Source organism: Arvicola amphibius, chromosome 10 (assembly GCF_903992535.2).
Source record: "Arvicola amphibius chromosome 10, mArvAmp1.2, whole genome shotgun sequence".
NCBI lineage: Eukaryota > Metazoa > Chordata > Mammalia > Rodentia > Cricetidae > Arvicola > Arvicola amphibius.
In genome coordinates this window covers 7,857,594-7,884,538 of record NC_052056.1, presented here as the reverse complement: position 1 = coordinate 7,884,538, position 26,945 = coordinate 7,857,594, and the positions used below count along the sequence as shown (strand labels likewise).

Below are 26,945 nucleotides of genomic sequence, written 5' to 3'. Positions count from 1 at the left end.
TGCCCTTTGTCTTCTGCACCCTGGGACCCGCTCTGTTCTCACGCTTCGATGTGTCTCTTTTCAGAGGCGTGAACATGTACGCTATGTTGACCGGGACCCTGCCTTTCACAGTGGAGCCTTTCAGCCTGAGGGCTCTGTACCAGAAGATGGTGGACAAAGAAATGAACCCGCTCCCCACCCAGCTTTCCACAGGTAATGTTTCGGCTGCCCTGGACTCAGGGTTTGGGCGCCTGTGCTCGGACAGGTTTGGACTCCCCTTGTGGTGATTTCCTTTCCCTGTCCAAACAACAGAGGCTGCTGGGCTTCCCGTCCCCGCAAAGCCAGTCGTCCATTGCACGTGCATTCTCCTTTCCACTGTGATTCGGAAGCTCCGGTCCCCTCCTTCTGTCTCTGGTACAAACCACACCCAGCAAGAGGGCCTTGCCGTCTCTGCTTGAGAAGGAGCTGCAGCCACACTGTGCAGTGCGGCCTCGGAAAGACTCGTTTGCTTCAGCCAGTTTACTTCAGGGAAACGTGGTTTCATTCAAGTATTGGCTCCGTGGTTTGTTTTATTATATGGGTTTTGAGGCCGTCCAAAAGCTTTCGGGCATATGTGGACTCGGTTACTTCATTAGATTAAATCAGAGATGATTTTGAGGAGTTCTCTCATACTTCAGCCCCTTCGAATTGCAGGAAAAGACTTGAGTAAAGATTGGGTTTCAGACTCAGTAAATTGATAGGATCCGATCTTTTGTTTGGTTCACAATTCACATCAAGTTCCTGGCCTGCGCTCAGCTCGGAGGGGCCATTTAATTGCTGTGTTAGAGTAAGTCTAGGATCACTAAAATGAGGCTTTTGACAAAGAAAGGCCAATTATTTAATTTCCCCCCCTTCCCGATACATTTTGTTTTGCCACTATTGAGTGTTTTCCCCTTGGGTTTGTAAGCGTCTGGGGAACTGACCTGAGATATACTCTTGTCAGTGGACCCAACGTGAAATGAGTTCTTGGGCATGATTATCCAATCCAGCTACACTTTCGCCTATCAAGCAGATTATAATCCCCGGAGGTTGAGAGCCAGGGAGGCATTGTGTCCTTGGGAAGAGAGGTTACAGTAGTGACTTGTAGAAGAAATAGTTCTGCACTGGGGGCCCTGCCTCGTGGAGTTAGGAAATTCACGACGTGTTGAAGGAATCGCCGCACGAGGCTTCTGGACATTCGGAAGTGTTAGGAGGTGCCATAAAGCCCTAGGGAAGCGTCCATTCATCCATCCATGTGTTCATCATTTTATATCCGTTCTCTTAGTCCATGACAACCAATCACATGCTAGGTGTGTTCTAGATGCCAGAAAGAGAGCCATACGTAGCCTCTGCTCCTATAGAGCATATACATCTGTGGGAGAGGCAAATATATGCATATACACGCATATACACGTATATGTGTATCTGTACACACACATATATATGGATAAATAAACATGTCGGTTAGATGGTAGTGTTGGTGCTTTAAGTGAGGTGGCATCAAGACACACAGTTGCATTGCAAGAACCGCTCCCCGTCCCTGTATAGGCGTTGTCTCCTCCCTCCCCCGGCTCTACAAAGCCTTACTGGCCACTGTCCAATCTCCGTCTCTCTTCATGTTTTTGAAGTGAAGGCATCATGAAGATGGAGAATACGTACAAGCCCCTTGTCTCGCTGCAGTTGTGCTAAGATCTCTTTTCCCTGCTGAGTTGTGTCCCCGGAACGGACAGACCACAGTTTGTTTAGCCTGTCACCCGCTGAAGGACCGCTGGAATGTTTCCAGTTTGGGGCTGCTGTGAACATCCAACCCCAGATGTTAGTGCGGATGTGATTTCTGTAAGACAAGTGGCCAAGAGAAGAATTGCTGGGTCGCGTTGATAACGGCCAGCCCCAGTTCTCAGTGGCCGAGACCACAAGGGCTTACTTTGTATGCTTCATATTAATTGAAGTTTGGATCAAAAATAGACGAGGTCTGAGCCCAAGTGGGATCTCAAACCCATCGCTGGTCCATGCAGAGAAGTTAAAGGAGGAGGTCCCTGCCCAGCAGTAAAAGCCACCCATGCCTTCTGTATCTAAGCCTGGCTGGCACATGGCCTCCGTCAGGCCCTAGGGAGGGAGCAGTGCCACCCACCACGGGTGCTGATGGTGGAAAGGCCGAGATGTGTGGACAGAACTAGTGTGAGCCACGCACAGGCTGTAGGAGAAGCAGGGTGGTGCAGCAAGCCTGGTCGGCCTTCGTGCCCCTGTGATCAGCTGTTATATCCAGAAGTACTAGCTTACCAGTTCCAAGAGAAGCAGTCTCTTCACGCACCAACAGAATGAAGTTCTTTCCCCTGTTCCTGCCTGTTCACTCTGTCAGACAAGGTGTACGCCATTGTTCCCAATTTACCAGTGAGGAACCAGAGTCTCAGAGGGATTACGTTGGCTTGACTGAAAACCCGCATTTCCCTTCGTACTATGTTTTTCATTTTCCCTTTTCTTTTTAAAAACACATTCACGTGCACGTGCACACACAGACACACACTACAGACACACACACACACACACACACACACGCACGCACGCTCATATGTGTGCAGCACCTGCAGAGGCCAGAGAGGGTGTCTGATCCCGGAGCTGGAGTTCTGTGTTGTCCACCTAATGTTGGTGCTGGAACTGAACTTGGGTCCTCCTCAAGAACAGCACCCAGTTTTTTTTTTTAAACTGCTAAGCCATCTCTGGCCCTCTTTCCTTACTTAACTCAGGATCTGTCCCCTCCACAGCTTATGAACTTCAAAGTCTTGTCTCTTGTCTTTAGGTCTTGTGTTTCGAGTGATGTCATCACAAATTGAAAATGCACCAATGGTACCTCTATCAGGAACACATATCATCGTTAGTTTGATATTCTGTCTGCCCTATTTGAAATGATTACATCAATTAAATCTTATGATTACCATTTAGATTAAATTCAAAGTTTTATTTATTAATTTATTTTTAGCAAAGTTCAGTTGGGAAAAAAAATTGCAGTGCTCCTGTCCTTGATAATCTATGAAATGTGCCAAGAATCGCCTCCTGTTCCCAATCACGCAATTGGAAACCTTCAGCCTGGGGGCCTTTCCAACTCTCCTCCAGTTGGTTTCCGCTTTCTGCAAGTTGCCTCTTGCACAGCACAGAGTTCACGAATGCTTTCGCGGCTGAGAGAGTTTCCCAACAGTTTACTCTTCCGTCACGGCGCCATAGAATAGCCTTTCTAATGTATTCCAAGCAGACACTTCCAATTAAGAGGATTTTGTCTCACAGATGCACGGAGAGAGAAGCTGAGGAAGAAACGTTGGCATTGCTGAGGGTTGGGCCCGGTTAAGGTTTCCAAGAAGGCTTTACCCATCCATTGTGAAGGGATTTTTAGCTGAGTGGCGGTGAGGGGAAGCCTCCCTTGAGGACAGGCCTCTGCTTGTGTTTGCCTGGCTGCTGTAATGTAGGGTGTCTTTGTCTGGTGCCGGCAGCCTTGCTTTTGGCAGTGTCCAGTGCTCACATAAGCCAGTTCAGACTCGAGAAGTCAGACTGCTGCTGAAAGAAACGGTGTTGGCCCCCCAGTGGTGCCTGCCTCCTGGTGTGTGCAGGTGACGGAGCCCCCACTTGGCTCTAACTCTCTCAGCTCGAGTATAAAGCCCAAAGGTCAGCTCTCAGGAGGCGAGTGTGGCCAGGACCATGCTAGGTCTCACTTTCTGGGTTAGCGGGGAATGCGTCATCCCTCTTGGCCCCAGAGACACGGATATTTTCAAGATTCAAGGACAAACTTCGAAGCACTCTGAGGATGTTCACAAAGTCTTTTCAGGACAGCGGTGTGATGACTGTGACGTCCAGAGGTGTATGACCGTCAGCAGGGACTTGGACTAAAATTATGTGTGCTCATCAGCAGTTTGTGAAGATTTAGAGCACTTGGAGGTGAAAATAGAACAGAAACACACATCCGGGTACCCTTAGCTCTTCTGATTAATCATTCTTCAAAGAAGCCCTGCCCGGCTGTAAATGGATGCCAGTAACTTACAGGTGGGCATCAGAGATTTCAGAAGGCACCCTGACTCACACGCCCCACCCAAGTCAGTCATCAAACACACCACTTTGTCCTTGAACAATAGATACCCCTATTTAGTGGTGGGTTGGGGCAGTGGCTCAATATATTCTTGAAGGCAGATGGCCGCATCCGCTGGGTGCTGATGCACAATTTACCTACAGATGTGGCCTAGCAAAGGGCTATGGAGCCGATTCTGATCACAACTGGCCCCTCTTTTGACAGCTTCATTTCCACCATAGCTCACAGAAGGGCCTTCATTCTTTCAAGAATGGTATAAAATGGCAACCGGGGCCGGTGCAGAAGTGAATTTCCATCACCGCTTCTGGATAAGCAGGGTTCTATCAAAACCCTGGGAAAGAGCTCTTGAGAGAAAGAGCCATTTGGAGTCAAAGCAAATGGAGATTATCTTCTGGGACTTACTATTTGAGCCGGTAGATTTGGATATATAGAAAACGAAATAAAAGAAGTATTTGGTGGGGGACCTAGGAGGATGACTTAGTTGATAGAACACTTGACTTGAAAGCCTAGAACCCTGAGTTTGATTCCACGAATCCCACATGAGGGTGCTGGGTGTGGTGAACACCGTGGCAGGCATGCACTTGCTATCCCAGGGCTGGAGAGGGGGAGACAAGAAGATCCTGGCGCTAACTTGAGCTCCAAGTCAGGGAGAAGCCTTGTCTCAGAAGTGAGTGGCATTCCTTTTTACCCCTCATTTTTAATTAGTTCTTGGAGAATTTCATACAATGTATTTATTATATTTACCCCCTCCCTGACTTTCCCTAGATCCATGCCCCCTTCAGATGTCACCTTAGGTGGTCCTCTAGCCTCTACATACATGCACATGGGTGTGTACACACACCCAAGTGCACATGTGTACTTGGATAGATACGAACATGCTTACATACATAGGAATAGTATTTTTTGCTTCTGAGAGGGAAGAGGATGTGGCTTATGTATCCTACCCTGAGGGTGGCCTTGAACTTGCTATGTAGCTGAGAATAACCTTGAACTCCTGACCCTTCTACCTCCACCTCCCAGGTGCTGGGTTCATAGGCTTGTGCCTGACTTATATGGTTTTAGGAATTTATCCCAGGATAAATTCTTCAAGCTAGACAGTCACTTTGCCGGATGAGGTGTATCTCAGTGCCTTGCAAGACATTATGATAAGGTGTCATAGAACAGGAGAACAGAGTCTCAGAACTCAGGAAAACCAGGTCAGTGTGTGGAATCTCATTCTGTCTATGTATGAACACTTATTCTGTCCGTGTGTAGGCACTCACTCTGTCCGTGTGTGGGCTCTCTGTCCGTGTGTGGGCTCTCTGTCCAGGTGTGGGCTGTCTGTGTGTAGACTCTCAGTGTCTTTGTGTGAACTCTCACTCTTTGTGTGTGGACCCTCAATCTGTGTGCAGACTCTCTCGCTGGACAGTTCTGTACCTGAGGCCTTCCAGAATATGGTTTTGCATGTTGTCCAGTTGTCCCTCCTATTGTGATCCTAAAGGCTACAGAATCCAGCTTCCTGCCTCCAGTGTCTGGGTAGATCACAGGTGTTCTGTAAACGTTCGTTTAGTGAGAGGAGAACCAGGTATTAAAACAAATTGCTTGTGCTGGGGATGGAAGCAAGAGGGGCTGCACGGATTTTATAGTTTTGTCAATGGTTTATACATCCTTCCTTACACTTGTCTTTAGGCTGGAAATACGAGCAAATACTATTGGCGTGCATTCTGCCTAGGCATCTCCTTCTGTTTAAGGGGCAGCATCAGAGGGGCACGGGTTTGCTGTGGTCTGCTTGCTAGAACCCTGTGACAAACTGGAATTTGAAGACATAAGTTAGAGTTGGCCTAACACCTAGACCAAAGCATGCAGATCTCTGGTGTCCTGTCAGCCTGATGCATGTGGCTAGGTGAACGTGTGTTCAGGCTAGACTGGGCACTGTGTTAGAATCTCACAGAGTTTGGGGCAAGTGTAGGAGGCAGTAAAGAATAGCTTTGAAAGAAGAAGACTGGACTCCCAGTAACGCATGTGTGTAATCCAAGATACCAGGGAGGCTGAGGTGGGGAAGAGAGAAGTCTGCCTGGGCTACAGAAGGTGTTCGAGGATACCCTGGGCTACTTCGTGAGAGCCGATCTCAAAATAGAAAGTAAGGTAGGGCTGAGGGCATAGCTCAGTGGTGTTTCCCAGGCGTGTACGATGGCTCAGGCTTAATCCCTGGGTCATTAAACAATCAATTAACCAACCAGCCAGAAAGCACCTCACGAGACACGGTGCCTGCGGTAAGGATCAAACTCAAGGGTCTAATTCAAACTCATTCGTCTTTCTTCCTTGCTGATGGATCGCTCAGTCGCCACCATGCTGTTGGGCGTTTTCTCAGTTTTTACACTTTCATCCCCCACGTGGAAATAGCTCCTGTCTGTGGTTGATCTCTGAGTGACTATAGGAGCCCACAGATTGTTCCAGAAATGCATGGTCCTGAAGGTGGGGACCGAACTCCATGATCTGTGCCTAATCAAAATGAAGCCCTGCCAGAGACCCCGAGATTGGAAGCAGACCTGCAGCCACGGTGCCGGCACCCGTGTTCAGTCCGTAAGGTATGTTCTTTGCTGACTCTCCCACAGGGGCCGTCAACTTCCTGCGCTCGCTCCTGGAACCAGACCCTGTGAAGAGGCCAAATATTCAGCAAGCGCTGGCAAATCGCTGGCTGAACGAGAATTACACTGGGAAAGTGCCCTGTAATGTCACCTATCCCAACAGGTAAACCAGTGCTTGCAGAGGGACGCCTTCTCCGGTGCAGTGGGGCCTGTCCTGTGAGCCTTCCACAGCTCCAGACAGGAGCTGTACGTGACTGAAGTCAGCGCTGTTTATCCCCCTGCCCTTGGCCAGCTTGCCTGGCCTTGCCTACCTCTGCAGCCACTCTCTCACTGGGCAAGAAGATGCCTTTGTGCTGATTGGGTCCTGTGGAGCCTGGTTGGAGGAATGGAAGCTGATCTACAGGACACGCCCCCTCACTAACCCTTGCTCTGATGGGTTACATATTCTCTAAGGGGCCCTCTAGTTCACTTAAAGGGTCTATTTAAATGAACTGTGACCTATGTGGGGTGTGTGTGTGTGTGTGTGTGTGTGTGCCAACATTAAGCATAGGATCCCAAGGAACTAAGTCTTTGAAATCACCTGTTTACACATGTTGTCTGCTGCTTGAGTCTTGATGTGTCTTTCAGCTCCAAGTCCCTTGCTTGAAAGTATCTGGAATGGGTACAGATAAGGTCGGATCCTTTTCATCGGCTGCCATATTGTGGACTTGCCGTGGACGGAGGCCTTACCTCCCAGTTTCCACGAGGGCTCTGGACGGGTACACTGAGTCAGTTCACCTGGCCTGTGTCTGCTGAGGGCAGTCTACAGAGCGGAAGACTGGCACGAGAAACATCTCTGTGCGCTTTGACACTCATTTCTCTACTCTCAGCTTCTCTGAGTGAGGGATAAAGATCCTCCCTTGGGCTACTCCGGTCGATATGGAGGCCGCCTGACTCCAGCCTTCCAGGGTAGCCCATTTCCCTTCTTTTTTTTAACCCTTGAAAGCACTACACATTCTACCAAGCTTGAATGAGGATCAGAGAACTACAGACAAAGGAGCGGGGGAAGGGTATCCTCTGGGACTGTATTTTTGAAAATCCCCTGGTCTTGGGCGAGAAGTTCTAGAAACATCCGCCAAGCCTTCTGAGAGCTGAAGTGCTGAGTCTCTTGAACAAGGGCTCTCACTTGGGATGGACTTGCTTAAAGTGCCTGGATGAACATCCCTGGGATCCGCGTCCAGGCTACTTGACCAAATTTGCTCTCGCCCTGGGCATCGAGGAGATGACTTGGTCTAGTTACCGTGTAGAACTCACGAGTGGTAATTTAGACTAAGTCCGGGGTTACCCAGGTTGTCAAGGGAACCTGGAAATAGACACTGTTTTCCAATACCTGCTCAGTCTGGGCCAGGAATGGAAACAGACACCAGAACAATTATCCCCTGTGAGCCTGCAGACAAGCTGGGGGCCCGGCCTTGTTTCTGCAGAGCAGCTCGCGGGCTGCCTTCTGCGAAGAGGTGGTACTGATGGCCACCAAATGAGTCGTTAAGCTAATATAATCACTGTCTACCTGAGCATCCCCCCCCCAACACAGAAGCTATTGAAGGCTGTGGGGCTGGCACTAGAGACACAGACAGCTACTTCTTCAGTGTCAAACACTTACAAGGTGGCTTAGTTTGTAGCCTCTCCACAGGGGATAGGAGGCAGGCTTTGGTGAGGTAAACAGATTTAATTCCTTATCCTGGTTTAGCCAGCTTAGTAATGTCTGTTTGTGTGTGTGTGTGTGTGTGTGTGTGTGTGTGTGTGTGTCTGTGTGAGAGAGAGAGAGAGACAGAGACAGAGAGAGACAGAGAGAGACAGAGACAGACAGAGAGGCACAGAGAGAGACAGAGAGACAGAGATTGTGAGTGTATGTGTGTGTACATGCAAGGGTGTGAGAATATGTGACTATGTGTTAGTTATGTGTGTGCGAGTGTGAATGTGTGTGTGTGAGGGTGCGTGTGTGTGAGAAAGAGCAAGCGAGTGAGCCAGAGAGAGGAAACAACTAGCCAATAAATGGTAAATGTAAAAATGGCAAAGGTCTTGTTTAAAGAAAACAGCAGCTTGGTGTGTTCTGTTATCTATGGCCTGTGGCTCATTGTAGACAACAGACAAAACAACATTCTGTTTCTAAGATAGGAGACCAGGGTTCTAATATATTGGGGGAGGTATGTGTTATTTACAGCTTTTATTTTGGAAAAGTGTTAGTCTTTGAGGCAAAAAATATCTATTTCTGGTAACTGTTTTTCTGGTTTTACTAGCCCTTAAATAAAAAATAACACAGCCAAAGACACATAATATATGTGTGTGTGTGTGTGTGTGTGTGTGTGTGTGTGTGTGTGTGTGTGTATGTAAAATTTATTTTCTAGTTTCCAGATACTGCTGTCTCTTGGTTTAATTAGTTTAGATATTGTCAGTGTTCCTTTCCCTTTGGGAAAGTAAGGAAAAGTTTCACAATATTCTGCACGACTTTCTTCTGTGAATTCATTCGGCCTCTAAGCTGATCTCCAAAGGGTAGGATGGAACAATGTTGTAAGAAATATTTTACAGTAAACACTCATCCCAGCTGGTCAGAAGGTGTTGGCTGGGTGCCTGGCCACTCTTCCTGGTGTGGACAGAGACATTTTGTAGGGGAGAAGGCCTTCCTTCCTCTTCCTGTCTCCCTGTGGGACCTGGACAGCCCACACCCATAGTCAGTTCTGTTAATGGGCCAGAGTGAAACCAAAATAGTGTCAATGCAACTTAATATGAATGTACTTAGCTCAAATTATAATTCGTTACATGATCCAGGCTAGCCTGACACTCACTATGCGGCCCAGGCCAACTAGAAGCTTACAGTGAACCCCCTGTGTCAGCCTCCTGGGCCCTGGCGGTATAGGTATGAGCCACCACATTTGGTGGTTATCATTCTCTTTATCAGCCAAAAATGGTAAAGATTCAATAACAGATGTATTAGAACCAAACATATTCATTACCAGAAAAGGTTCACGATATACATGACTCTCAGTCAAAACCCTACATTATGGGGGAGTCTCCTGGTTCTTGAGACGACAGATACAGAGCGCTGACATCCCTCTTACTTCCGTCCCTCCCTCTCTTCTCGCTGGGGTGGCACACTGCACCTCCCCACATACTGTGAGGCAGCACACAGGAGTGGGGTCATCCCTGCATGGCCATGATTTGCCAGTATGCGTGAGGACACCAGGAGTTTTCGCACAACTCTGCCTCATGTGTTCATTTTTAGGTTTTTTTTTTTTTTTTTTTTTTTTTTTTTTTTTTTTTTTTTTTTTTTTTTTTTTTATGACATCTGTTTAACACAGCTTGGAATCCCTCTGCCCGAGTCTCTCCAGTAACTGGGGTGACAAGCCTGTGCCACCAGGTCTGGCTGTCCTTCAGTTTTAAGGGCACACACTGAAGTATTTAGAAATGACATGGCATGCTGCCTACAGTTTAAAATATTTTAGCAGCAACAGTAACAACCGAAAATGGAGGAAGTGTGGCGAAGTACACCCACACTTCAAAGTGATGGTGCGCACACACTAACCACAGGTGTTTCCCTGTATCGGTGGGGTAGTTCTTGTGATTCGCCCCCCAAAAGATACTAAACATCTATAGACACCAGGTGTAGTGATGCCCACCTTTAATCCCAGCACTCGGGAGGCAGAGACAGGAAGATTCGAGGCCAGCCTGGTCTACAGGATTATAAGGTGAGCTGCTTTCAAATACCCCACCCAAAAATCTACAGACACTGAAGTCTCTTATATGAAATGGTATAGTTTGCACATAAACCACACAAATTCTTCCATGCATTTTAAATCACCCCTGGATGATTTATAATAGTTGTTATACTATATTGCTTAGGGAATAACGTCAATTAAAAAAAAAAAACTTTTTTTTTAGTATGGATGTAGTTATTTTTTCCCCTGAAATGTTTTAAGATTAATTGAATCCTATGGATGGAAAGCCCACAGATATGTAAGGAACATTATATAGTAAACCCACCACCTTTCTATATACATAAAAAAAATTTCAAAATAAAATGTCTGTTGGGATTGGAGATGTAGCTCCGTTGAGGCAGTGCCTGCCTGGTGTGAACGAAGTCCTGCGTTCTGTCTCAGTAGCACATGAAACAGGCGTGGCATGTGTGTCTCCAATCCCAGCCCTCGGGAGGTAGTCTCTGGAGGGTCTGGTAGTCAAGGTCATTCTCTCAACTGCTCTGAGAGTCTGAGCTAGCCTGGGCTGCATGGGACCCTGTCTCAAAAAAAAAAAAAAAAATCAAGTGAATGAGTGAGCGACTGAGGGCCCGGTTGTCCCTGGGCCCTGTGCGGTCCCCTTCTGTCTGCCGTGTTTGTGAGCCGCTCTGTGAAGGTGGAGAGGTGACTGGTTCTCGGTGTCTGCCTCTCACAGGATTTCTCTGGAAGACCTGAGCCCCAGCGTGGTGCTGCACATGACTGAGAAGCTGGGCTATAAGAACAGCGACGTCATCAACACGGTGCTCTCCAACCGCGCCTGCCACATCTTGGCTATCTACTTCCTGTTAAACAAGAAACTCGAGCGCTATTTGTCAGGGGTAAGTGGGACCCGAGAGGAGCATCTTCTGCCCAGGGTTACGCAGATACTGACACTTGATCCGTGCTGTTATTTTAGCCTAAAATGTGAGGCCGAGTCTTTTGAATGTGGCAAACACCGTTTCTTAGATGGTGCTCCTGGTCGGAGAGGTTCTCCCGTCACAGCCCTGGCAGACCCCCGAGGGCCTTCAGCGTTGTTTGTCTTGTGTTCTCAGCTGTCTGTTTTTATTCTGTCGCCTCTTAGGTCTTTGAGTTCTCGGCTTTAGAGGAACTGTAGCCTTCACTGCTCTTAGAGGTTGTGGAGCCGTACCTGGATCTATAAAGCTGGGTAGGAAAAGCCACTGGGAGGCCCTTTCTCTGATGGTTTGTGTCTGCAGGATTCAACCAACCACAGATCAAAAATATTTAGAAGAATATTGTATTAGGGCCGAACATGTGCCGACCTTCTTTTTCTTATTCCCTAAATAATAGCTGTGTGGCATATGCATTGTATTAGGTGTTGTGAGTAATTCAGAGATTTAAAGTGTATGGAAGATACGCATAGCTTATATGCAAATATTGTATGGTTTCCTATAAATGACTTACCCCAAATTGGGATTTGTAGGAAGCCCTGGAACCAGGTGCCAAGAGAAAAAAAAATGATTAGGGTTTCTTCTCCCAAAAATGAGAACACAATGTGCTTCACTGGGTTGACTCCAGCAGCTTCACACAGGCCAGATGTTAAAGAATTCAAGTCACAGGGTAGAGCTGACTCAACAGTTAGAACACTGTTGCTCTTGCAGGGGACCTGGGTTCGATTCCCAGCACCTACAAGGTGGCTCACAGGCGTCTGTAACTCCAGTCCCAGGTGATCCAACACCCTCTCCTGGACTCCTCTGACATAAGGCACACACATAATACACATACATGTAGGCAAACCACACACACACACATATAAATTAATAAAAGAAAGGCCAAGTGTGCCTAGTGCCTTATGTGGAGTACTGTGGGATACCCACTTTACCAGTAGTACCCTGATAGTATGGTATCTTTATCAGCTTGGTCACAGTAGTTCATATGTCAGTCACCTCCAAATGGACAATCTCTTGAAAAAAATTCTGTAAGGCAGTGTACAGATTCTATGCAAACTGTTCCGCATTAATGCAGAAAGGTAGGTGCAGTGCTGACCGGCTCTGAGGGGAAGTCAACCAGATAACCTCAGGGTTGACAGAAGCCCATTTGAGATTTGGTCAAACACCCACTGTCTTAAAAGTGGCCCTGACCCTGTGTATATTGCACCTTGAGGTCTGCTGGTGTGCTTCTGTCAGGAAGGCAGAACCTAGACAGTAAGGTCAGACTTCTAGAGATAGTTCGATACTGTTTAAAGTCACACAATAATCTAATGTTTCTATCTTAGAGCAGGAGATGAAATCCACCTGCAGCTGGAGAAATGTGTCCACTTGACAGGATAGAAATGACCAAAATAATGTCCGTGGGGTGTGATGGTCCTGTTGAAGCTCCTGTCAGCAGGCAGGTTGAGAGGCAGCTAGAAAACACGTCTGAAGAAGCTTGACTTGAGGTCGACCAAACATCTGGGTGGATGGTCAGGTGTTCCCAGGCTGAGTCAGCGTATAATTTGGTTCCAGGAAAATTTACCCAGTGCTTTCTTGGTGTGTGTGTGTGTGTGTGTGTGTGTACGTGCACGCATGTGCAGGACATGTGAAAGGAAACACTAAGATGCTTTCCCAAAGAAGGAAAATCATCATGAGTAAGTAAACGTTTTGTCTGGAGTTCGGAGGCTGTGAGTCGGTCCCTCTGTGGCGGTCAGTCAGTCACGGGACAGTGGCATTAGGTGACACATTATCTTACTCTGGTGCTGTAATAAAATATTCTGACCAAAAGCAACTTGGGGAGGAAAAGGTTTGGTTGGTTTCTACTCCCAAGTCACAGCCCATCATCGAGGGCAGTCAGGGTGAAGACTGGAGGCAGGGACGAGTGAGGAATGCTCCTAGTGGCTTGTCATCTAGCTTGCTGGCTTTCTTACAGAGCCCAGAGCCACCTGCCCAGGGAAGGGTACCGCCCACAGTGTGCTGGGCCCTCTGCATCAGTTGATAATCAAGACAGTCCCTCAGAGACATGCCCACAGACCAGCCTAGAACACACAGCTACTCAGCTGACACTCTTTCTTCCAGGTGCTTCTGGGCTGTGCCAAGTTGAAAGTTAGCCCTTAATAACATAGAAAGACAGGGTCTGCAGTTACAATCAAGCTTGAATATGTAATATCAATATCTAATATATAATATATATTGCTATATATATGTATGTATATGTCTATCTTCTGTTACTATAACAAAATGCCCAAGGGGCTGGACACTCACTTTAAAAACAGGCTTGTTTGAGCCTGAGATTTGGAAAGTGAGAGTTGAGATCATGCCCTAGCCTCTAAGGAGCGTCCCCACTCTGTCACAACTTGCCAGAAAAGGGAAATAACTTCAGGCAAAGGGCCAAGCGAGTACGGTGCCCGCTTTTCAACAGCACTTTCCTGGTAACTGATGTGCCGGGTGAGACAGTACCAGTCCCTTCCATGAATGATACCCCGATGACCTAATTATCTTGTGCCTGTCTGCTTTGTTGGAAAGACCCTACCACTTCTTAACACTGTCACACGAGGAACCAAGCTTCCAGCAGGTGAACTTCCAGGGCCCCCAGGCAAGCCCTGGTGGTATAGTCTGTTATTTCATAAGTGGTAAGGGAGGAGGAGCAAGACAGCCTCTGTGCCACACGTGGCTCCCGGCTCTCGGCGGAGACCCTGAGAGTCGGGTGGGAGTTGAGGCTGTTTTTCAATTTTCTGCTGCAAGAGACCTCATCTTCAAGTCTCCTTCTCATGCATCCTTTAAATTCCTACTTTGCTGTATATTTTATGATGTAGATGATGTATGAGTGGCATGGTGCGTGATGAATTATAAATATGAGTATTCTTGTAGACGCCTCCATACAACCTTTTCCTTCGGGCTCCAGGTGATATAGCACGTGGAGATCATGCCAGAGGCGAAAAGCTAATCTTTCAAATGGCTCCCAGATCATAGGAGGATGCACACACGCCGTTTTTCAAATGATGACTGTTGCTCGGGATCTTAGCGTGCCTTGATGGCGCTGACGTGTAGGGAAGTCTTAGTTTCATACATTACTGAATGATGTTGCCCCATGGTGGTCTACAGCAATGTGTTTTCCAAAGTCAGATGGAAAGCGGTGTCCTATGGCTGCTTCTGTGTTCACACCCAACAGGTTTGATCGTTCACGGTCCCTCGATACCTTGTCATAGCTCATGTCAAGCAAGAGGGACATTGTGTCGGAAACTCTTAGGCTGTGCCTTGCTTTGCCCAGGCTCCTTGCCTTCTGCTGTCATTTCCTCTCTTCAGCTTTGTCTAGCATCAGTTTTGAGTGCCGTAAAGCTGAGCGTGGCAATGTCCCGTGGAAAGCATCCCCAGAAACACAGACCTGCGCATCTGACTGGAGAAGCATTTGGCTTTATTGAGCAATGACACTTAACTCTTCCATCGTAAGACCTACCTGGACCGAGAATCCAAGCTCTAGGCGGGGAGTGAACTGATCTCTTCCCAGGACGGCCGCTGGTCCGCTCTGTGGCTCTGTGGTAGCCAGATGTGGCGGCTCTGTGGTAGCCAGATGTGGCTCATCTAATTGCCCTGTAGGCACGGTTGCTTATCTTGGCCGATCACTAATAGCCAGGGTGGGATTTTGAAATCAGTGAACTAGAATGCCTGTCTCCCCTTGTTTGTCGTTTCTTCCTTTCTCTTCCGTCCTCTCAAGCTGTGCCCTTCACTAGCTTCCACTGTGACTTTGCTGTGGCCTTCCTTCGGGTGTTGCGTTTTCATGCTGCGTTTGTTTGTTTGAGACTGGGTCTCCTGTTCCAGGCTAGCCTCAAACTTTCTATATAGTCAGAGATGACCTTGAACCCTTGCTCGCTCAGCACCCGCTTCCCAAGCCCTGGGGTTGCAGGTGTTTGCCGCCATGCCGGGGTTTTTAGTGCTGTAGGTGGAACAGACTCACGAGTGCTGGGTAAGCACTCCACCAACTGAACTGTGTTCCGCCCCTGTTTACAATAAGCAAGTGAGCGTGCTGCTTCCTCCTCGGTGTGGTTAGTAGGTCATTCTTCCAGCTTAACTGTCCGGTTTCTGTTTCTCCTCCTACAGCAAACACCGGGCAGATGGAGGAACTGAGATGCAGTAGAGAGTGGAGACTGGCCCAGGGCTGCCTAACTCTGGGCCTTGGACTCCCCTTGTGCTCAGTGCTGGCATGAGATGCTGCCCTGTAGCTTGCTGAGTGCCAGCCATTCTTTGACTTTCTCTTAGCCAAGCACTGGTTGGAAAATTCATGACTGTGTCACAAATGTTTCTGTTTGCCAAGACTTAAGCTACATTTTATTTCTTTCTTCGGTAGAAATCTGACATCCAAGATGGCATCTGCTACAAGACCCAGCTCTACCAGATAGAGAAGTGCAGAGCCAGCAAGGAGCCCTACGAGGTGAGTGGCCCTGAAGCAAATGTCCGGCTATTATAGGGAAGATGGAAAGAAAGCCAGCCGCCATAACCCAGAAACACCAAAGGACAAACACCTTTACAGCTTTCACAGCAGAGCCAGCATTGCTCAGCCTCCAAGCCACAAGGCCTTATGTGCCACACACCCCTGGGACATTTAAACACCTGTGTGCTCAGTCCGTACCACACACCAGTGACATCCAGTCTTGGGAGTCAAGACTCTGTGTCTTTGGTTTTGTTTCCGAGTCTGTTCAGTGAGATTTGTTAAATGCCTTTTTTTAAAAAAAAACTTTTTAAATGTATTATATATAGTATTACTTTACACAAAGGCATGTCATACAAGTACATAAGGTACTTTGAGCATATACCCCTTCCCTCCCCCTTTTCTTTCCCCCTTCTTCCTTCCTCCCTCTCTCATCTTCCAGTCCCTCACTCCCTTCTTCCTTCCCCTCTTCCTTTCTCCCTCCCTCCTTTCTTCCTTCCCCCTTTTCCTTCCTCCTTCCCTTTCTTCCTTCCCCCCTTCCCCCACCCCCACTCTAGAAATAGTCCTTTATTGCCTTAGTTAGCTCTGTTTCTACTTCATGGCATATACATACGTGATTTTGTGTATCTATAAGGTCTAGGAACCACACATGAGAGGAAAATGATATTTGTCTTCTGTGGCTGCCTTAATTCACTTAATGTGATTTCCCCCAGTTTCATCCATTCTCCTGCAAAGCACATGACTCTGTTATTCTTAATTGCTGAAAAACCACAAAATAACCAAACCCTTCATGTATGTAACACATGGACCACATCTTCCTCAGCCATCCTCCAGCTGTGGGACAGCAAGGTCTGTTCCACGGCTTGGCCACTGTGAGTAGAGCCGCAGTGATTACGGGTGCCCGAGGTCTGCATTCTCTCTAAGGCAGCTGCCCTCCAGCGTTCTACATGCAGGGATGGTCGCAGCACTTTCTCGGTTATTTAATGGGATCAGCTGATGAATAAATGACTTCCCGTGTGGACCGTGAGTTCCACAAGATCAAGGAGCATGTTAGCATCCGAGAGCCTGCATGGTCCGTGGTATGGTGGAAGTACCATGTCATACCAGTAAATACTTGCTAAGTGGTCAGATAAAATGGACCTTGTCCTATGTCAGAAATTGGACTGAATTGAGGCTAGCAATGCCTTTTCTTCTTGTCTGCTCTCTCACTCCCAGCCTTCTGAGATGTGCCCATAAGTGCCAGCACCTTGATGGGAAGAGCCCCATCTCTCATCAGACTCCCTTTCTCTGATGGTTATTTCCACTTGGCCAGAGAACACACGGCGGACGTTTTAAACCTTTGCTGAAATATTGAACAGCTAGGATTTACATAGGAGCACTAATGGGCAAACTGCATCACGGTTTCCCGTGATCCATTTGTTTCTCCAATGTGCAGCATTTCTTCTGCTAATTGAATTACAGGCTGTTACTAGATTGCTCAACTCATCTCTGTCGGAACCCAGAGAGTGGAGTAGGGCTGGGTAGGAAAAGTTCTCAGAAGGTCTTAGATGCCCCAGGCTTCACTGGTGCAGCCGAGGGGAGGCCCTGGTTTCACTTCAGTTGCCACGGGCAGGCATGAGAAGGGAGGGAACACAATGCAGGGGTGAGGGTGAGAAGGGAGGGGAACACAGTGCAGGGGTGAGGGTGAGAAGGGAGGGGAACACAGTGCAGGGGTGAGGGTGAGAAGGGAGGGGAACACAGTGCAGGGGGGAGGGTGAGAAGGGAGGGGAACACAGTGCAGGGGTGAGGGTGAGAAGGGAGGGGAACACAGTGCAGGGGTGAGGGTGAGAAGGGAGGGGAAGACAATGCAGGGGTGAGGGTAAGAAGGGAGGGGAACACAGTGCAGGGGTGAGGGTGGATGGGAGAGTGAGGTCGCATTTCACCAGAGATTTGCCTGGAGGGCCACAAGCTCCCAGGACGTCATGCGGTTGGGTCCTGTACCCTGAGTGCATGGGTGGCCTCTTTTATTTCCTCATTTCTATTCTTTTCTGTACTAGAGGATAAATAAATTTAACTGAGTTTTCAAAAACTTCCCTTGGGAATTACAGTGCTGTAATATTAAGAATTATTCTTCCTGTGCCTGTAAAAAGGAAGAGACTATTTTGTAAAATTGGAACATGTAACAGGGTGTGGTGGTGCACGTCTTTAATCCCAGCACAGAGGCAGAGGCAAGGAGATCTCTGTGAGTTTGAGGGCAGCCTGGTCTACAGAGAGAGTTCCAGGACAGTCAGGGCTATGTAGAGGGACCCAGTCTTCAAAACAAACAAACAACAAACAAACAAAAAACAGGCGGAAGGGGTAGAGGTATCTCACTTGGAAACACCAATGTGTGGTGTCCAGTGAAGCCCGGGCCCACCGGGTGGAGGCAGGCTGGTCATCATTTTAAACTGGTTGTTGAAGGTGACTTTAGATGAGCTAGGTGTAAGAGAGGGTGCTTCAAGGGAGCACTCAGGAGGTGGTGTCCTGTACAACTCTGAGTTCAAGGCTGGCTAGGGCTACAGAGTGAAAACCCATCTTTAAGAACAAAAATGGTGTAATGTCATTTTGGTTGAAATCTCTTAAAAATAATGTCAATTTATAAAATATAGACTAGAAACAGGAGATGGATGGCTCCAGAAAAGACCATGGCCATGGGGCAGCAGGGACAGGGCAGAAATCTACTGTCCCTTAATTCTAGAGGTCAGGGTGACTCAGGGCTGGTTCCTCCTGAGGGACAGCAGAGGGAACCAGCTGCCAGCCTTTGCCTAGGCTTTGGTACTTGCTGCTGATCTTCCTTTCGGCTCGGCTGCCTTCCTGTGCCATCTTAGATGCGCTCCCATGTCCAGTTCCTCCCCTCCCCCCGCCTTGTGACAACACCAGTCCTGCTGCAAAAGGGTTGTCCTGACAACCTCACTTTAACTCAGCTATCACTATGACGACTTGACTCCAAACAGGGTTGTATTCTGTGGTCCTAGAGGCTAAAACTCCAACATGGAAATTTTGAGATATTGCTGATCTATTGAGACTGTAAGTTTAAAGGTAAATATTAAGATGTTCAGCTTAGGACTTATTTAAACATCTATGTGACTTGGGGCTGGAGAGATGGCTCAACAGTTACTGTTCTTGCAGAGGACCCTGGTGCTGCTGTTCCAGCACCCACATGGAGGAACACAATAGCCTGGAACCCCAGTTTCAGAGTATCTGACGCTGTCTTTGAGCACCTGCATATATATGATGTATATAAATTCCACACACAAATGAAGAATGGCCAAGGGGCTATTTGCAGTTGATGCCTGCTACCAAAGGGAAAATCTGTTTCCTCCAGTGGAGTGTTACTGGGTATTTCAGCCACATTCCAGGCTAGGGTTGGCCAAACAAAACGAACACCATGGATTTTCGTAAGCTGCTATCATCATCATCATCATCATCATCATCATCATCATCATCATCATCATCATCTTGTTTGGGCATTTTTTTGGTCTGTTTTGGATTTTGATTTTTGTTGTTTGTTTTTTGAGAGAAAGAACAAAGTTGGTTGGGGAGGAACTGGGGAGGAGGAAGCAGGATAAACTATATCATACAGATATTTTAAAATAAAAAATAAAGTGTCGAGTCGGGTCAAGTGGTTTGTGCTGCAGGCAATGAAAATGGTAGCTACACCTGGGACAGAGAGGCTGGGAAGAGAGCTTCCAGATGGGTCACAGGTGAAGGAACTTGCTACTTTAGGACAGGGGTTTGCTCCCCAGAAGCCACAAGGTTAAAGGGGAGATCCAACTCCTGCAGGGGGTCCTCTGACCTCCACATGTGCACTATGATTGGTGTGCCCCTATACTCACAGTTAACTGATTAATTAGTTAAAATTAAAAGTCTTAAGAAGAGAGTTTGGGCTGGGAGAAAACTCTGAGGAGAAGCATTGAGCTGCTGGTGAGATTTAGTTCCTGATGTGGGTGTTTTTTCCATGGCGTCTGCACTGTTGGAGAAACGCGCTGAATTGCTCTTTTGTCAGGAGAGCACGTCTCCCTTCCCAGTCTTAGAGTTGAATAACTTCATCTAGAAGATCTGCCCTACATGTGGATATATAGATTAGTGTAGCACGATTAATAAAAACCCAGAGACAGAAATTAGGGTGCAACCTGAAGGTCAGAAAAGCAAAACAGCCAGCCAATGACTCTTACCTCTATCTCAGTCTGAAATGGCGATCCTGCCTCCAGGAATCTCAGCATGAGACTGTGTCTGGGAGCTGTCTCCTCCCATCTTATACTCCTTTCTAGGAGTGGGATTAAAGGCGTGCACCAATACCGCCCGGTTTCTGTGGCTACTGGGATTAAAGGTGTGTGTCGCCACTGCCTGGTCTGTAAGGCTGGTCAGTGGGGCTGTATCACTTCCTGAACTTAGCAAACTTTATTTATTAAAATGCAAATAAAATATCATTACAGATTAGGACACCTGCCTCTCCTTACATTGCAGTGGTTCAGGGCAGTTGTTATATATATATATATATATTTACACACACACACACTGAAATTGTATTCCATCAGAGATGTAGGGGGAATCCTATGGGATGGAGTTTTGGGAATAAGTAATAGATGTAACTTCTTGAATTGATGAAAATTGGTGTCCTTCACAGGCCTCCCTGGACACCTGGACAAGAGACTTGGAATTCCATGCTGTGCAGGTAAGAGCCTGGGGGTTTCTGATCGGTTAGCCAGGCTCTCCAGGGAGATGTAGTTTCTCTCACTTACATACACACATGAAAACAGAAATATGGTGGAAAGATAGCTAGAGTGATTGATAGATAGTTGTGTGTGTGTGTCTTCCTTTTATTAGGAGTCTCCTGCGATGTCTCCCCCAGCTGCCACCCTTCTGATCCCACCCCAGTTGTGTGGAGTCAGGGGTTCACAGTGCTGACTTGAGGGCTATGGAGGTCCATTTCAGTCTGTTCCTGGGGTCCATCACTGGGTCACCCCAGCCTGTTTCTCCATCACAGCCCACTGTGACCCTCGGGAAAGGCAAGTGGCGGCTACGGAAGAAGCTGTAGGAGCTGGGTGGCCTCTCCTCCGCCTCATTCCCCCTTCACCGGCTAAGTTACATCTCCTGTGGCCCTAAAAACCCAGTATCCCCACTTCCCACTCTCCCTGTTGTTCTTTCCTGAGCGACCCTGTCATCAGGAGCTCTCTACAGAGGTGCCGGGTGTCCTTGTTGGGAAAGGCACTTTGTGAAATTGCAGAGATGCTTCCTCACTAAGCTTCTCAGAACATAAATGAAAAATAGATGAGCTCCCTCGGATTGCAAAACCTTCAACTTAAAGACAGAAAAATGTGGGAAACTGCCCTTTCCCCTCACCCGGCACGCAGTCAGGGATGCCTTGTTTAACGGTAAATATCAGTGTAGTCATCAGGGCCAGGAAAACGATTTCTCCTTCTGCAGTTGCTTCGTGGCCTCACCATTCCCAGAAACTTGAACTCAATTAATTTTAATTCAGTTCAGTTCCCACTGACCCTCTCTCCCTCCAAACAGCTGAATGTAAGGCTGTGTCTAAGGACCTGGCTTGATGCCAGAGGCCACGGGGCTGAAGGCAAATCTAACAGTCAAGTCCACTCTTATTAGAGAGATTATGATCTAGTTCTATAAAGATGCAATCCACAGCTTAAAAAAATAGCAGCATACATGCATGGTTTAGATCTACATATAAATGCGCCAATGCTTAGACAATAGAAAGTCTAACCTAACAGGACTTCTCAGGGCTCTGTGCAGTTTAGACTAAACACACTAGGTCTAAGATTAAATGAAATCAGCTATCTCTCTGTTGGTACCACTTGATGATGGATGGATGGATGGATGGATGGATGGATGGATGGATGGATGGATAAATTTGCACAGGATCTATGGTGGACTTTCTCATTGTTGTGCTATCTGCCTGAGAAAAATAACCTATAGTACAAATTATTTTGCTTCTGATCTCAGAGGTTTCAGGCCATAGGGGTAAGGACACAGCAGAGCTGGTTTTATCGTAGCAGATGGGGAAAAATGGAGTGATGGGAAGAGGCCAGGACAAAATATAGCTGCCAATAGCACACACTCAGCGACCTCTCTCTCAGCCAAGCCCCACCTCCCTAGGTGTCACCTCTCCCCTAACGTTCTGTTAAGTTTAGAAGCCATCAGCAGATGAGTCAATAGGATTACTGCTCTCATGAGCTAAAGGCTTTAGGAATGGGCCCTCATAGACACCCCCAGGAGCAGACTTTTTAAAGCCCCTACAAGTTGCTCAATCCATTCAAGTTGAAGGATTAACCACATCCAGGTCTCACTGTGTGAGTCAGGCTGGCCCTGAACTTGAAATCCTCCTTACTTAACCTCACAACAATAAATTGAGGTCTGCACCCCCATGCCTACTAGGGCAGTACTTCAAATGCACATATAGGGCTAGTACTTCAGAGGCACACAGTAGGGCAAGCGCTTCAGGGCACACAGTAGGGTAGGGCTCAGAGGCACACAGTGGTGCAAGCATTTCAAAGGCACACAGTAGGGCAGCGCTACAGATGCACACAGTAGGGCAGCATGTCAAATGCAACACAGTAGGGCAGCGCTTCAAAGGCTCACAGTAGTTCTTTGGAATTCTGGGTTGTTTGCTCCTTAGTTCCTTCACATTTTTCCAGATACCTGGTCACATAGGATGGCCTTGACCACTCTGGAACACGCTGAGGCAGGGCGATGAGCTAGAGAGAGACCAGGTTTATTTGCTCCGGGGCAGAGGAAGCTGCCGCCTGGAGCGTGGACTAGACCTCAGCCCCCGACAACCCTTCATCCACACACCGCAAAAATATACCGCATTAAAAGCTGGAGTTCCCCTTGTCTATTTGGGTGACTTTTCAGAGAAGAGTCCTAAAGTCTGTTCTTGTAGGTGTCTGACTGTGTCCTGTTTTCTTTGATTGGAAGGATAAAAGAGCCCAAAGAGCAAGAAAAAAAGGGAGATTTTCTTCATCGTCCATTTTCCAAGAAGCCAGACAAGAGCCTTCCCTCTCACAAACAGCCCCTCGGCCTCCCTCATCACCCAGATCCAGAACACCAAAGCCCTCCTCAAAGACCGCAAGGCCTCCAAGGCGGGCTTTCCCGACAAAGGTGGGTCAGCTCCACGGTCCTGCTGCCTGCAGATGCTTGTGAAGACTGGTACCATTGGCACATCTAAGCCAATGGGACCTGGGGGCCAAATGGTGGGGTGTTGAGCACTTGTGAGACAGAGGTGGCACATGGGTGTACTGGAAACAGAGATGAGGGTACATAGTGCTTGTAGACACGAAGAAGCGGGCATTGAGAGATGTGGCAGCAAGTTGTCAGGGTAGCAGGACTCTGGAAGAAGAACTGAGGTGCATAGAACCATAGAGGAGGAAATTAGGGAGAGTGTGCTGTTGGAGCAGAGGCTGGGGTGTGGGGTGTGGGGTACGGAGGGAGCGGAGCCTGGAGTGGGTAGTACGGAGGGAGCAGAGGCTGGGGTACGTGGTATGGAGGGAGCAGAGGATGGGGTGCATGGTACGGAGAGAGCAGAGGCTGGGGTGCGGGGTACAGAGGGAGCAGAGGCTGGGGTGCGGGGTACGGAGAGAGCAGAAGCTGTGGTGTGTGGTACAGAGGGAGCAGAGGCTGGGGGTGGGGTACGAGGAGGGAGCCGAGGCTGGGGTTGCGTGGTACGGAGGGAGTAGAGGCTGGTGTGCATGGGACTGTAGGAGTGGAGATCAGGTAGATAATTGTGGTATGAGAGTCTGGGGGGCTTGTGGCCTGTAGGAGCAGAGATTTGGTTTCATGGTATTGTGGGGACCAGAGGTGAGGGTATAAGGTATCTCAGAAGGAGATTTAGAGCATAGGACTAGAGCAGATGTGCAGGCTGAAGATCGATTGGTCGGTACACACCACATTCTGGGGCCAGAATGAGTAGGTGAGATTACAGGGATCAGCGGGGTAGGTAGATAGGAGGAGGAGCTGGAGGGCAAAAGCAAGTGCTGGGTGAGATCTTATTGGAGCTTTTCTTAGAAACGGCCCCACGAGGAATTCCAGTGAGGCTGCTGTGTCTGGGTTCTGGAGTGGCGGTAGGGTTCTCAGACCCAAGTTCAAGTCCCCAGTTCTACTGTTTGTTGGGTGCTGAAGACCTTCACTGAGTCCCTTAGTTGTAATTGCCACCGATTGCTGGACCTACTAAGTAGATTAATGTGTTCTGATTCAGAATCCAGTCCATTGTTGATACTGATAACTCCTTCCAGGATGTCACAGGTTTGAGATGCATGGGAGCAACACCCCTGGCGAGGGAGGCATGGAAGCTGGGGGTGTCCTAATGTGGAATCTTCAGGCAGGACTGCTCCCATATTATAGGCCGGTTGCAGGGGTTTTATTATTTATTTATAGAGGTTGCAGCATCTGAGGCTCAGGGAGGGCTGTGGCCATCTGAGGTTAACTCAGGCTTGTTGCTTTGCCTAGCGTGACTCCAGGGTGGTGGCTAATATCCCGGCATTGCCCAGAGCAGCCTGTCTTGGTACACAAACACAGCAGACCTCACAGAGGAAGCAATGCTCACTCACGAGCCAGTCGGAGCACTGACAGTATTGGCCTTTAAAGAAATCTTTCTTCTTTCTGCTGTCGCATCTCAGGCATGTGCTGCCCGAGGAGATTTATTATTTCTGCAGGCAGGGGAGATTCTCAGTGGCCTCGACTGCTCCTGAAATCACCCCCACTGGGCAGCAGCTTGCTCCTGCAGCTGGGCTGTGATGAAGCCCATAAAGTGTTATGCACTGAGAAGGGCCTGAGACAGAGCTTATTTTGCATGAACTTGGCTGTATTCCCCCGCGTGTCAAGCCTTTTGGGGTTTTCCATCTCTTTCCTAGTAGAGGTCACAAACCTGGATTCTGGTCTAGGCCAGCTCAAGAGGGAAGGTCTGGGCATTGGCTGGCTGCCTTTGCTACATATTGCTACATATTTCTGTTTGAAGGTGAGGAGGCTGCTGTGTTCAAAGCCACCAGGGAGACTTGGGAAAGGAGAGACATCCGCAGCCTGGATGAACCTGGAAACCCTCGCACTAAGGGGATGAGGCAGTCTTCAAAGGCTATTTATGTACCTAGAGTGACCAAGTTCATGGCCAAGTGGAGACTGCCAGAGTGTAGGGAAGAGAACAGAAGGGTGGACGAGTGTTTAATGGCAACATTACTTCTGTAGGGTGAAACAGCCGTGTATGCTTTTCCGAACTGTAGACAGAAAGAAACTAAGTTGATGAACTTTCTGTTACATATGTCTTTTTAAACCATGATAAACTTAACAAAAAAGTTAGGGGGCACAAGTCCTTCCGGGGTCAACAGTCAAGGAGCCAGACCTGTGGGTCTTCAGTATGTCAGATTCTGTGTCCCTCCAAGCTTTAATGGGTGTTTTGTTGAGCAGGTAAACCTCTTTGTTCAAAGGACTCTTGGTAGCGTCAGGAATTGTCAGTTATCAAGGGGCAGCAGACGTTAGATTGGGCTTCTGGGCTAGCCTCTGTTCTCCTATACTCTAGAAGGACTTCCGGGGCTCCTGCTGAGATGTCAGGAGCTTTGGTTGATGCGTCCTATCCCAGGTCGTTGGTTTCATGCCTTGCACCACATTGCTATCTCAGTTAAGCTGGGAACAACACAGGCAAAATGGCCGTGTAAGTCTTTTCTGAAACTATTTTCATGGTCTTGTTTTCCGGTATGCAGATTCCTTCGGTTGCCGCAATCTTTTCCGCAAAACCTCCGATTCCAATTGTGTGGCTTCTTCTTCCATGGAATTCATCCCTGTCCCACCTCCCAGGACACCCAGGATTGTAAAGAAACTAGAGCCACACCAGTCAGGGCCAGGAAGTGCCAGCATCCTCCCCAAGGAAGAGCCGCTGCTGCTGGATATGGTGCGCTCCTTTGAGTCCGTGGATCGCGAGGACCACATAGAACTGGTGTCCCCGTCCCACCATTATAGGATCCTGAACTCACCTGTGAGCTTGGCTCGTAGGAATTCTAGTGACAGGACACTCTCTCCAGGGCTACTGTCTGGAAGTACATCACCTCTCCAAACTCCACTGCATTCCACGCTGGTCTCTTTTGGCCATGAAGATAAGAACAGCTCACCGAAAGAGGAGGGCGTGTGTTCCCCTCCTCCGGTTCCCAGCAATGGCCTCACACAGCCTCTGGGGAGCCCCAACTGTGGTGAAAAAGCAGGGGAAGGTTCCCCATGATGGGTATTGGACAGATGCTGAGGAAGCGTCACCAGAGTCTGCAGCCTTCTTCAGAGAGGTCCCTGGAGGCCAGCATGTCCCCCCTGCAGCCCACAGCCCCCTCCAGCCTTTCCTTTGACATGGCTGATGGTGTCAAGGGCCAGTGTTAACACGGGATGACAAGATTCGTGGTCTTTGAGAATAGCAATGGAACAGAGCTCCACACATACATTAGGGCATGAGCAGTCAACCTCTCAAGAGCATCCATTATCCTTGCCTCACAATGTCCCAAGCTCGGACCAGTTGTAATCCACAGACTCAAAGCCTGCACACCCACCCAACCTCACTTAGGGATCATCTGAGATGCTGAACAATCAGGGGGGGCCAGCTGTAGGGGCCGTCCATTCCAGTCTGAGACCCTCTTTCCTACAACCCCTCATCCAGCCCTCTCCAGTATCCCCCAGCTGGGCTCAGAGCTGAAAGCCACACCTCCATCCCTGGACCACTCTTAGTTCCCAGTTGGTAGGAGGCCTTCCTTCCCTCTGCTACACGTGTGCCTCTCATAGACTGCTCTGCCCAGTGACCAATCACGGACTCAAAGGGACCATACCACTCCAAGGACATTCACCCAGCCTAGGGATTCCACAGAGGGCAGCAACCCTTCTTCCCCGAACAGTGAGTCCCTGTGGGAGGGCAGGAGTGTTGAGTAACACTGTCGGACCCCAGGAACCCCAGAGGAAGATGGGATAGAGCCTCAGACAAAGATGGAACCCAACAGTGAGATCCCAGATGGACCACGAAGACTAAAAAAGAAAAAAATGTTTTCGCTAATTTGTCTTTTCTGTCTTTTTTTTTCTTTTTCTTTCTTTCTTTTTTTTTTTGATTGAAACTTGCTGAGGATTGAAAGAACTTGTCCAAAGAAATCTTTCTTTATATGACGCTATTAAATTCAAGTAACTTCTTTTTTTGGAGTCAGGGTCTCCATTAAGTAG

At 48.2% G+C, this 26,945-nt stretch overlaps 1 protein-coding gene across 1 annotated transcript in view; it reads left to right on the top strand.

Moving 5' to 3' along the window:
• The window catches only part of Hunk (hormonally up-regulated Neu-associated kinase), a 101,604-nt gene extending 75,481 nt beyond the window's left edge, over positions 1–26,123 (top strand). Inside the window, 9 exon segments of the mRNA XM_042055799.1 lie at positions 65–192; positions 6,664–6,799; positions 11,059–11,221; positions 15,657–15,740; positions 20,383–20,430; positions 22,657–22,785; positions 22,787–22,874; positions 25,463–25,947; positions 25,950–26,123. Coding sequence (XP_041911733.1) covers positions 65–192; positions 6,664–6,799; positions 11,059–11,221; positions 15,657–15,740; positions 20,383–20,430; positions 22,657–22,785; positions 22,787–22,874; positions 25,463–25,947; positions 25,950–26,123 — 1,435 coding nt within the window.
• Positions 26,124–26,945: the final 822 nt, after the last annotated feature.